At 36.8% G+C, this 13,722-nt stretch overlaps 1 protein-coding gene across 3 annotated transcripts in view; it reads right to left on the reverse strand.

Moving 5' to 3' along the window:
- Positions 1-1,105: 1,105 nt before the first annotated feature.
- Positions 1,106-13,722, reverse strand: part of LOC115456411 (protein yippee-like CG15309) — a 56,539-nt gene continuing 43,922 nt past the window's right edge. Inside the window, exons 2-6 of one of the 3 annotated variants that reach the window (XM_037438400.1) lie at positions 12,834-12,949; positions 10,557-10,693; positions 8,779-8,822; positions 4,969-5,077; positions 1,106-3,418 (exon numbers count right to left, since the gene is read on the reverse strand). In XM_037438400.1, the coding sequence (XP_037294297.1) occupies positions 3,329-3,418; positions 4,969-5,077; positions 8,779-8,822; positions 10,557-10,693; positions 12,834-12,870 (417 nt within the window). In that variant the 5' untranslated portion in view covers positions 12,871-12,949 and the 3' untranslated portion in view covers positions 1,106-3,328. Of the gene's footprint in view, positions 3,419-4,968; positions 5,078-8,778; positions 8,823-10,556; positions 10,744-12,833; positions 12,950-13,722 lie in introns of those variants that run through there. The other 2 variants (XM_037438399.1, XM_037438401.1) reach the window with 2 other exon arrangements.

Genomic DNA, 13,722 nt, shown 5'->3' on the forward strand with positions numbered 1-13,722 from the left:
TTTAAAATAAAATCCTTCATTCACCATGTAGGCGAATATAGTTGCACTTATGATAGGTCAAGGTACAATGAGAATATTTAATTATAAAGTCAAAGGATGGTGACACTTCTTTGTCGCACTTCTCTTGAAAGATATTATCATTTGTGCAATAATTGTTTATAAAAACATGGCACGGAAATTCAAACAACATTTCATCAGGAAGTGGATCAGCTTTCAAATTTTTCGATGGTATGGCTGACTTTCTAAGGCGATTGTTCTTTTTATTAAAATCTTTGTTATTAAAGTGAGAACCACACACATATTTCAAAGTTTGTAGCTTTTCTATGGGAACATATATCAAATCTTCTTTTCCCACAACCTGAACTCACTTTCGGCATCTGGAAGTATTTTTTAATTGTAAATAAATTGCTTATTAAATTATATTTAAGCCTAAACTTATATTTAAATCATAAACAGTGCCCAGGCACATTGATTGCTCAACGCATTTTTAAGTTCACACACACACACATACACGACTTTAGTATTTTTTGTCCTGATGATCAGCCATCATCTTACTAATATTATAAAGCGTGTGCATGCAATTGTATGTTTATTATTCGTACCCGCAAAAAATCTAAAATGATTACGATTAAACTTGGTATGTAGATAGTTAGAATTACTACTTTTTATCACTACGTTCCCACAGAATCTGGACCTAAATAGGTGAAACCACGGAGGGCAAATTGATTAATAAATTTAAACAGGTATCGATATCGATAATAATAACAACATCACTAGTAACATAATGGTAATTAGAAAATGAGAATTTTTATTATTTCTAAGCTACTTTATTTGCGCGATGACTAAAAACATCTAATTAATGCTTACCTGACCTCATCCAATGGAAATTTCGCCATAAATATTCTGCTTTTGTGATTTATTCGACTGGCTCGATCTCCACAAATTTCACACGTAATGAAACGTTTTTTGGTGGCATGTCTTTAAAACGTATTCACTTACACCAACAAAAACACTTTTTGGTATATATTTACTTGTTTGAATAAAAAATAATACAAACATAAATCAATAAAACACAAATGTATTCCAAAACGTCAGGAAGTAAACAAACAATAATAATGGCGGTGAGGAATAGAAAGAGAAACTGTACTGAGAGAGAGAGATAGCAGTATCCGCCATTAAATGCCATGTCAATTCCATACAAAATATTTTTTGTTCCTTGTTGCGCTAGGCTGGTGTAAACTTCCGTCAGATTGTTTCACCATGCCAATGCCAAAATTTATGTCAAAATAAAACTATAACCACAGATGAGTAAAGTTCGTTCATAGACCGTTCTTGTTCCCGCGCAAAAAATATATCTGTCGTGTATACTTCATTCATTGTTAAAGTATAAGTTTTTTATTTATAAATGTGCATGATAAATTGTAAACTGCGACGAAAGAGTACCTTATATTTCCAAACATCAATCGAGCGTCTTACGTTGATCTTTATATAATAATGTATGTAATAAATGTATACACTAGTGGCAGTTATCAACGCTCATGATACAACTGTTATGCGACGGCAGATTGGCGTACAATTATATATTTAAATCGTTTATTACACTTACTGTTCATGTCGGACGTCAAGTTTAATAAAATTACTGTTTTTGTAACTCAGGCATGAGAGGTTTTGGCGCGGTCACGCAGAATACCGACATTGTAATTTATAACCTCTATGGTTCGTTTGTGAATCAGTCGTTTTAGTCATAGTAGGCAAAGGTAACACATGATACATCCTACGAACAAACAAAGAGTTTGTATTTATGTTCATATTTTATTATTGGGCTGTTTCCTTTAACTGTGTTGTGGTTAAATTGTTTTCTATTTACGCCGTAAGTCGGACAAATCAATGTTGTTTACGTTTATTTTTCCTTAAAGTACAAATACAGCAGAACCAGTTTGTTTCGATGAAAATAGCGGTAGGGCATGTTTCGGCGTAGGATGTATCAGTAAATATCAGTCGTATTAATTGTAGGTGAGCCTGTAGGCTGTGTGACCGCGCCTCGATACCGCTCAGTGTATCCGAAATATACAATTGTTATAAATATACTTGAAGCTCATGCAATTTCTTACAATGATACGTTTACACAATCTCAAATGACGTACCATGCAGTAATAATAAAATATATGGATAATAATGTACTACGCGTTACACATTTTTATGAAAACAATAAATGAATAATAAAACCATCAAATTCCCGCTCCGCTTCCGTATAAAAATCATCTCAGAGTTTTGATTCTCTTCTCTACTATCGTCTAATTACCAGATTTCCATTCCGCCCACTCAGCTGTAGCGAAAATGAGGAAAAGTCGAAAATAATAATTAACAAAAAAAAACGCCATCGTCGGGTGCAAATTAAAATAAAATCGGAAATCTCCAAGTCCGAGGTTCGACTAGTTTCCTCACAAAAATATATAAAAAAGCATATTGTACAGCTGAATTCGTTAGGAACATACATATGACGTCTCTGAGCAACTTCTTGAACAACATCCTTCAAGAAATTCATTGTTTTTCTCTACATACTAACATACTTATCACAGGTTAAAGGGGACAAGAGAAAGTATTAGTGTTCTCTTAATGCAGTACAACGCTACGTAATATAAAAACTAAGACAACTTACGATGTACTGGCGCCGCGGCACGAGGTGGCGCGGCGCAAACGAAATCGTTTTAAAAATTAATAATAAATTCTAAACCCATGGCCCCGGCGCGGGGCTGTTGAGATCGGTTACTTACACAATAACAATAATAACATTACGTCGACTGGCGGTGAACAAGCTGAAGCACTAAAGTACGAAAAGAGCACATAAGGCGATGTCTCCACTGCGGCGCGGCGGCACCGCACCCTCACCGCACCCCGCCGCACCCCGCGCGCACCCCGCCGCACCCGCGCCGGCGCCGCCGACACTCCAATAGCAATTAGTGTGACAAAAATAATTCAGATTTATTCGTCGCACGTCGCCGGCGAGGAGCTCGCGGGGCTCACCGTCCTCGTTGTACTCCGAAACACGACCGGACCCACATCACTGCCCGACAAAGTCGACCGTCAACACTAGCTAGGCGAGGCACCGTGGGACTCGCCTGTCGCGACATCACGACGGCTCCAGCTCGCGCCGGGAGTTCATCGCGCTGCAGTTAGGGCCGTAAAGGAACACTCGTGGTGTATATCATCGTTAACGGGGTAATTGACGCGCCAGCGTTGCTCCCGCCGCGATTATCACAAAACTCCATGACCTCCAGCACAGTCCGCCACCGGCCAGCCGGCGGCCGCGTGTCGACCGCCCGCGCGTTTAGTCCCACCCGTTCTCTTTCACCATGTGAGCCAGTTCTATGATGAACTTGCCCTCTTTGTATTTCTGACTTGATTCAAACGCGTGCTCCTGGAACAAGAAACGTGTGTATAATTAAAACCGGCTCTGTATGTGGATTTACTTGAGGCGTGCGTCGGGTCGCGTGTCACCTGTTTCCCAGCTCGGGCTACATTGAGCGTGCGATTTTAAACACTATGTTCGAGTTTGGATCTCACAGGGAGGTCTACATACTGCAGACGGTCGATCGTAAAAACCATGCCAAATACATTTTGCAACATGTGCAAGCATGTTAAACGCCATAGTAAGATAAGGTAGTCTACATTATATCGTGTTATAATTTAAATACATTCTCTTTTGTAAGGATTTTATGACTTGCCATTAGCAGTGGTGAAGGTCGAAGTTTTCCGAAAGGGAATCCGACACAACACATAGGTGCTAATATGCATAAATACGGTTTGCAAATCATTCTTATGATAATTACATTTTACATGAAAAGGAACAGGTTATATAGACCTTTCGCCACAGGTCATCAGACAGAAGACTCCTCGTCTGTGTGGGCATTGTTTCCTGCCTTAAAACTATGACAATACTGTTGGATATCAGGAGGTCGACAATAATTTGAAGATATCAAGCACAATTAAGTGTGACCGGGAACTATATTATTCACAAGTAGTGTTATCGTTAAAAATTACGAAAATCCTAATTGGCAAGCCAGCGAATTGTATCTCACAAGACTGTAGAAAATTCTCTTCAATAAATTAAGACGTATAAATGTAGGTTAAAATTCCACAAGACTTTATCTCTCGGTCAGCGGCCATCGGGTACGGGGTCACAGTGTACGTACAAACGATTACTTCTTTACATAATGATTCCTATTCGCCCCACTATCTGTACCACGTGCTGAATGACGCATTTATTGGGATGCATCGCGACATTATGTGTTGCAGCAAGGATTTTTTTATAAAAAGGTGTAGACGCGTTATTTAAACAGCAGTCTAGTGACACGCTAAAATTGACCTTATTAGCACAATCTGCCGTAGTATGGCATTAGGATCTATTGAAGTTTGTCGTCTAAGAAATGATCTAGATATGTTCTATAGGATACAAATGAAACTGACGAAAGCTGTTCTACTTTCACGTGTTATATTGTAGTTGGTTATAAATTAAGAGCAATGCGGCGTATTTGAAAGCCAAGTATAGTATAGGTGACGTATCTACACCTTTTTACTAAAATATCATTGTTTCAGTTTACTTATTGAACGTTAATACATCAAAACAATTATATCGTCGCGAGAACAAGAATGGACTACGTTGAACACGTAAGCCGTTCTGTCAGTTTCACAGTTAGACTATTGAGAAAGTTTTTACAATTTCTTTTAATTTTTTCCTAAATAACTTAGTTTTTAAATTCTTTTATTATCTCCAAGATTTACATACTTAGTTTGTGTGTAAATAGCAAGATAGTTAAGCGATTTAGAACAGGAAGAAATTCAAATGTAAATGCATTGAAACTAGTATCTCACGACTCATAGATTGAATAACACGAGATATTGAGTAAAAAAGTTCGTAGAGATCTATTAAAAATTCTATTATGATAAAATATGTAATAGTGCGTTTACATATTTCCAGCCGAGCATGGTTTTGCAGCACTCGCAGTATATGTCCGCGACTGCGTGTAGACCAGTCAGCAACACGCGCTCCTCCGCCGGACCGCAGCCCACATTCACACTGCAACACAGAAGTACACATTGAATACGGCTATCCACAGCACAGTTCGGAAGTTTTTTTTTTATGACTGTTGTACATAATGAGAATTTCAAATTGGGCAGTTCGAAAGATAACATAGTAGTTCCACTGGTTTACGCTTGATTCCAATTTTGAAATGGTTCCTTTTTTGAATTATGCCAACAATGGTCACTTTTTTTTTAATGACAAATCAATGAAGTTGCAACACACTTCCATTTAACTACATTTCAACTGTATCGGAAGTACGTCTTCGGTATAATTGACGGAGCCAAATCAAATTATTGGGTATTCAAAAGAACCTATCAATTGTTTACTAATATTTGTAATGGACAGTTCCGAATAAAGGTATTTATTGTTACAAAAGAATGCATTATGCTATTGTATTTGTACATGGATTTCCCCTCACTTCGATGTAATAGCCACCTAGCCCTACTTAGTCATTACACCTCTACTTATTTCTTTGTCAATATACCCATAATAAATTATAGGTACTGCGTGTACAAAATGGTACCAACATCTGACCTTTCCATTCTCAGAAAACAAAAGCCACTGCAGGTTTAAAACCGGCGTCAAAATTAGATAATACGATACACAATAACAGAAATAGCATGTTTGTATTCTGACAACCTCGTGCTTTTATCCACGTATTTTAGTGCCGAAATATTTAAATTTTGCACCTAATTAACTCATTAAACTAATTTAGCGCTCGGAGTATAAGCAACTTTCGGAATACACGGTATACTAGTTTTTTGTTCAACCAATAGTTATTTCTAAAGTATTGTTCATCTATCTACACTAATATATAAAGCTGAAAAGATTGTTTGTTTGAACGCGTTAATCTCAGGAACTACTAGACTGGTTTTTTTTTTAATAACATTACTCCTGTGTGATACAGGCTCTTTTTTATCCGGGATAAATATAAAGCGAGGCTTTTATCCCGGAAAAACATTTTCACGCAAGCGGAGCCGTGACCAAAAGTTAGTGAATTAATTTCATTTGTATATCGACGATGTATTTCCCACGCTGTGCATAGTATTGCCACTACTTATTTAAAACATTGCATGAATTTTTTGAGTTATTACGAAAAATAGCACCATTAGTATCAATTAATTACTACGCAGGTGTTACTCGCGGCTTCCTCGCGCGAAAAGCGTTTTGACGCAACAAAAGGACCTTACTGTAGCGATCCATTTCGCCATCGGTACGACGCCAGGGCAAACCTTACAAATCATTAAAATGTTCATAAACTTCCCACAGGAGTAAAATCTCGGGATAATCAAGTAAGCTACGTGTTATTCCAGGTTATGGCCTATGCGTGTGCGAAAGAAGTAAAATAATGATGCACAAAGTACTATTGATAAAAAAAACCTAATTCCAAACCAAGTCTTAAATTATTAGAAAATTCATTTAAAAATAATTCATCCAAGAGTCACAATGTACACTTTTTTTACATAGCGAAGTTCAACAAAAAAATAAACTTAAAACGTTCGAAATTCAAAATAATGAAAGCGCGCAATATGTCCATGGGGTGACATTGAAAATATCGTAAATCTGTGTGATAACAACCGTCTTGGTTCAAGGTGACTTGGCTGTACGTCGGCCCCGGCGCGAAACGTCTACCTTTTGATGTAGTATTGAACCAAATTTATACGATTTGATTTATTAATAAATTCTTTGAAAATGGATCATTATATTTTATTTTTTATATTTCTTAAGGATTTCAATAGCATAGATTCAATAAAAATGTACTATAGGTAATTCTACAATTGTCGTTAAAAGTTTTGTTTTACGAAGCTTTATTTATTTGTGCTATAGCGTACGTTGGCTGTAAACTGCGTTTTCCTTTGTTCGATTTCTATACTCGACGATGCTGAATGAAAGTTTCTGATTTTTACCTCTATGATGAACTATATGACTTGGCAGTGTGGCTTGTTAACCATAGCCGGTTCCTTTAGGAACGAATACAAAAAAAACATGATTTCTAATATGATTATTACTTATTAGAAATAGGCGGACTTCTCATCACAGTATGGGTTTGTAAACAATGCCCTGGACTCGCAATTAAGTTTTAATACGTCGATTCCAACACGTCTTTAATAACTCAGATGCAGAATGTATGTACATTATGTACTTAGTTTTTTTTTTATCGAACAGATACTAATAGAGCTCAAAAGAGCTCCTTGTCACTCTGTCTGCCTTCTATAACTTAAAGGTTTATTATTAATAATATAAAATAAGTTAAGATCGTAGTGGACACGGTCAGATATCAATTTGCAGTCAATAATGGCCGACGCGTTACAATAAAATACAAGGGGCGCGCGTGGTCCGAGGTGGCGCATGAAATATGCATGAGTTTGCAACAGTCGCTCTACGTATACGACATTTCACCAATAAACCGGAGGTTTATAGAAACTTTGAAACTATTTTATTTTATGTTTTCGAGGAATTGGAATTTCGGTTATGTGTGTATGTGTGATGAATGTTTTAGTAGCATTACTGGTCCCCTAACAACTGTTTCAACTGAAAGGTAGAGCTTTTTAAGTGGTGTAAATTTTGCAATTTTGTTAAACGAGCTATAGCTAATATACAGGTTCTTGTCATTAAATAAAACTACATATTTGTCTTCTTGAAAATAAGACTGCCATAAATTACTCGAGCTCAGAATTATACAGAGGCATACACCATATTTGCATTGAACTACAAAATGATCAAAAAATCTGATAGTAAAACTGAGATTTTTAGTGAAAACTATTCGTTATTCTTGGATTAATTTTGGCACAATGTTAGCAGAGGTAAAGACGAGTGCGTGATATAACTTATTAACGCAATAATGAACACGCATAAATAACATTTCGAGATTTTAACACAGTATTTGGTATAAAGCATTTTAATTTTAGCCACTCAACTCTATCATGATTGTAACCTAAGCCACTGCAGCGTGGCTGTATATTGTATAACCTATAGTTATACAGAGACATGCTAACCAAAACTTTGCTACAATGTAAAATGTAAAACTTTTACTGTGATAGCTCGAAAATCGATTCAAATTAATTCAGCGATTCAGTCATTTGCATATTCGGGCTTAGGGTTTTATTTTGTGCAGCAACGTTTAGTGACGTTCTATTTTGAGTAAATCACGACGGAACACGTGCTATCACGTCCCACGCCTTTCGCTACGTCGCGTGGGGTCTGTTATAAATGTTGTTATTGAAATATAGAACTGTGATTTTTCGACATCACGTAAATAGCTTCTTGTTTATCTTAACGATAATCGATATGAATGAGGGGCATCAGATGTTTTTTGTCATAACAACGGCGTCAAATTTTATGGTGGTTGACTCTTCACACGTTTTTAATCTACATTTGCCATTATGTTCAGTAATGGCGGCACCTACATGAATGAAAACAAAATAACTTCGGTGTACCTATGTTTAATCAATTCAAGTCCATGCGATATCTAATTATCTAGTGAGCTTTTAAAATTATTTTCTCTAATTGGTAAACGTTCTTTTATGTAGCAAATCATGTAATAAAAGAAGTATGTAACGCTAAAATCATCCATATTATATCTTGTAGTAGTGAATAATTTCCAGTCAAGATTTTAAATTCTAGTTTATTTGGAAAAAAGACATTTTTTCACTTTGCGCATAACACTAGTAACTATAAACGTCAACAATACTTACACAGAATTGAAGAGATACGCGCGCCCCTGGCTGCCTTGGAACGACTGAAAAAAAAAACAATTCATTAGCAATTTATAGCGTTCGAAATACAAATTAATTCGTAGGTACTACACGATTATTATACTGCCGTGCTAAGCGAAAAAGCGGTATCTCAAAAAAAAAAACAAAATCTAGATTTTTGTGCCGTCAGATAGCTTAAAGAAATACTCATCCAATGAATTAACCGTCCATCCATCCGGTAAACGGTATCTCGTTTAGAACTTGTTAAAAAAAAACCTTAAAAGAGTTTCTGTATCTCAGTTTTACACACAAAACTATAAAACTTAGATTATCTCGAAATAAGGTTTCCCCGATATACCGCTTTTGCGCTTAGTACGGCAGTATAGGACATATTGAGAATGACGGACAGGGAAATTAGCAGAGGGATAGATATCCAGGCAAACGTCGGATGTCCCACTTCAACGCTTGCCAGTGAGAAGGGTATTGTGTACAGTGGTTTAATGTATATCCCAAAAATCAGAACTAAAAATAAATTAAGAATTATTGATGTATGTCATGACATAATATAAGGTCTGATTTTTCAAACATCAGACAATACTTATTCGCAGTACAAAATGAGATATGAATAAATTAAAAATGACACTTTGACTAAAGTTGTTAAATTCTATACTACAATATTTATAAGTACTATAATATTTAATAAATAAGTTTCATCTGACGATTGAAAAAATAGCTTTGTATATGTGAATAAAATGCTAGTGGTAGAATATATTTTAAATCCGTCCGGATAGCGATCACCGTACACAAGATGTTTTAACCCGCCATAGTGGCCCATGTAAGTGTGTTCCTCAGCCTGTGTTTATCCGGTTTCAACAAGCCGGCATATTTGTTTCAACTGTCAAGGGGTAATCATCTGTCGTCAGTCAACATTCTATCGGACCCCATTCTACTTACCATCAGGTGCAGAGGGGTAATAAAATAAAAGAATTGCAGATGTGTACAATTAAACGTTTATTTACTGTTCGCACATTATCTATTCCAACTTAGTCACTGTAGTTTGCACGCATCGATTGTAGTAGTTAAAATATTTCCACAGTGACGGAATTGCATTACTCCGACCGGCATGTCGGATGTCGAACGACGTCTAGATTGTTCTAGCCAATGTTTTTAGACGTTACTTTGTAGACTATTAGATGTTTTATTATTACTTATTTTATAGATATATCAACATTATTATTACAAACTTCGTTATTATCATCTATTTGTAAACTTTAACTACGCCTCAGTTTCAAACTCTAGTTAATTCATATTATTCCCAATTTAGCATCAAATAATATATTCTGTCAACGATTGGAAATTATAACCTCTCGTATTTCCCTTTTCTTTGTGCCAACCACTTTAATACCACTACCAAGCTAAATGTTTGTTTTACTCAGTGTTCCAGAAGTACGGATAGTCCTAAACCAAAGTTAGTCAACCATTGGTTTGGTGGCTATATTGGGGTCCGTGGAGGAATCTACTATGGCTTGTAAAAGATGGTTAAAAAACTTCTATAAAGTTTAAAAAGTTCGCGGGCCGTGGAAAGAACAATCACGTAGCTAGAAAATGCTCTCTACCTTGTAATAGTTTTGGATTTTAATTGGAATTTCTAATAGTAATTAAAATATGAACAAGCCAGTGACCCACCAAAAATGCCTGAAAGGTCTGTATGGCCTGGCTGTTAAAAAAATTGAGCAGCCCAGTCCTAAACCAAGGAACTTATTAAAGCATGTCCTCACCTTTGATATAAGTTCGTCGTGGCTGGCCAGGTGCGCGCGGCAGTGTATGCAGCTGTATGTGCGGTGCGCCGGCGGCAGGTACGCCTGGAAGGTCTTCACCGGCGTCTTGACGGCCGGCGCGCCGCCGCCGCTCTCGCCTGCCAGCGCGCCACGGTTAGTGACCCCGTCACGCATGAGTGCCTGCTAGCTACCAACACACACCGCCGTCAGCGAGACTCACTCACCAATCACATCTAGCTGACGGCTAGCCCTCAGTGCACTGTCCACAACTGACATTCAGTAGCAAGGGATGGAAGTTAGCAACGGTATACTTCATTACTTATTGCAAGTTGGATCTGCATATGTGAGTGATATAGCATTTAATACAAGACCGAACGATGTTCAGAATCGTTAATGGGTTCATGGAAAATAATTATATGAAACGTTCCGCGAACAACAGACACTCGTTTTTAAAGACGCTACATGGAACTAATTATATTATTACAATGTAAAAGTAATTAATATCAGCAGTCATAATAAAATGCTAAGTTTTAACATTAAATAACACTTTGTTAAACAAATTATTTACATACCTAACGTAATGTTTAAAACAGTAATTAAATCAGACAAAGATGTAAAGAAAGATTAGAATTAAGATGGTAATCCCCGAACACCCACCCTTATTAAAGGAAATAAGGCAGAAGAAATTAAAGAAGTTTCCAGAAATAGTAAATATATTTTTGATAGTGAAACCATGGTACGATTATTTACAGCCTCAATGTCAGTTCGGAATATAGTGCACGTGGGGCATTAGGTACAGCACTCATGGGACAGTTTACGTTTTTAGATTATTGTTTATAAATACTAATTAACGAAATTTAACTAAAGTACGTGTCATAAAGTTAAGGGCCTATGCACATGGCGTGTTTAAATGAACTGAAGATACGCGTTTTTGATACGCACTCTGTGCGTGTCTAGCGTGCACAATTGTATGATTGTTATTTTGTATGACTTCTTGACTTCGCGTTTCAACTTTGTGTTTGAAATGAGTTTGTCTAAACAACGTCGTGTGCATAGGGTTAAAGGGACGAATATTCAAATACCTTTTAAAATCAATAGTATTTTTTATCTGTATTTTTGTATAGCTTTTGAGAAATTAATCCTTATATGTTAGTCGTATGTGTCAGTTAATGATTGATCTTTTAGCTGTGCATGTATATATGTATCAATTATATTATTGATTATTAAAGTTTCTGAGGGTCAGAACATAAGTTTAAGTGCTATCAATTATAGCAGATTCATTATAATTTTACCCGCAAAGTTGAACTTTTTAGTTTATTCACCTATTATTTAGAGACGTGATTAAACTAAATTAGCACGGGTCAAAGCCTCACAGGCGTGCTCTTAATTTTCTAAGCTGTCATCGACCTCTTATACATAATCAAGGGTAATTTTCATCACATTCATTGAATTCGATAATAAATCTCATTAGGAAGCCTCATTCACCTGATTGTTGATATTTTGAAATGTATTTGCTCATGTATCCTTGTCCTGATTTATTTCAATGGAGTTCGTTTGGTGACATCAATAGGGAATAATATCGCAAAATTATATATGGGTAGCTATGTTTTGAAAATTATCTGACAGCGATTCTATCAACAAACAAAATAATTATAGATAACTTGATATATTATCTTCAATGCTGATTTTCCATCATTCAAGTTGTTTATGTTTCATGGACAAGAATATCTTACGAGTAATTACCACGAGGCTCTCCATTGACATCAATTTGTTTGGTTTTGATGCCTATTCTTGCCACCAGTCTGAAGTTCGTGTATATGTGTGAATTAGTATAAGCAGCTTCACCTTTCTCTGCCACAGCTTCCTTCAGGTTGTAGGTATGCATTTTGCTCCCTTGTCGTTACTGTCTTGGACATCATAGTCTATTTTGAGAAACGGATATGACAAACTTGTCATCTCGAATACATTATGTACTCTATTTGTAGCTGCTGGTGCACCTGAGGACCTTATCTGTTGGTTTCAGGCTATATGATCATGTTCCTTTGGTGTTAGAGCATATGTCCTGGAGTGGCCATATTGTTATTTTCGAGAAAGGGCAATGACAAACTTGTCTTTCTTAACTCTACATTATGTACTCTATTTATAGCTGCTGGTGTTCTTTAGGACCTTATCTGTTGGTACCAGGTTATATGATCATGTTCCTTTGGCGTTGGAGTATATGTGGTGTGACCATGTTCCGTTGGTATCATGGTATGTGCAGTTGTCATACATACAGACCTGCCTGGCGTGAGCAGCAAGCCCCCGCCGCCCACATGAGCCGCGAGCGCCGTCGGTCACCTCCCGCGCGCGCTCTCGCACCGCGCCGCGCGCTCCCACCCTGCACCCGCCACCCTCTGTAACAAAATAATGATCATTCATTTGTGAATACGTTGTAGATAGTGGTAGGACAGTTTATGAAGTCTTTTTAGGTTCGATGATTATAATTTGTAGAATTGAAGATTAAGGAAGCGAAGTCATAATAACATTACTGCATAGGTAGCAGTGATAGACTCGGAGGTCCTTTGTCCAAATTCCAAGTTAAGTAATGATCTGTGTAGATTTTTCCAGCACGAGTTGATCCCTTAATGCAACAGGATTGAAAAAGTGTTGCACCGATTTCATTTGCAGTGGAATACGGGAAGGTGGGCAGGGGTGATAAATCAGTTTTTTTTACAGCATGAATTTCTTGACTGGTCTGGTCTGGTATCAAGAAGCAAAGTCAAGAGGAACTTTCAAAGATTAATTTTGTGTAGCCAATGAGATTTAAAGACAAATTAAATCTAAAGACAAATAAACTCTCAATTTCAATCCCGTTTCGCATTCTCGATATCCAAAAACACAAGTCGACATGACTTTAGTCCCTCACTTCGTATTTAAACTGTATTTGTCAGATCCAAAGTAATAAATAATGACAATAAAAGAGAAACAAAATTTCATATCCCTCGCAACACTTGCGTGTTATACCCTTACTACGTGCTCCTTCTCACATTGTTTAAACTATTTACCAGACAATTGCAATTATCTTTAGCCTACATTGCAAATCCGGCAATCTAGTCTAATCCTGGCCACAATTAAAATCGCGTGTATCTAGAACGTTGTGTGTACATTATTTATCTGGCTATCAGCG

This window comes from Manduca sexta, chromosome 14 (assembly GCF_014839805.1).
Source record: "Manduca sexta isolate Smith_Timp_Sample1 chromosome 14, JHU_Msex_v1.0, whole genome shotgun sequence".
NCBI lineage: Eukaryota > Metazoa > Arthropoda > Insecta > Lepidoptera > Sphingidae > Manduca > Manduca sexta.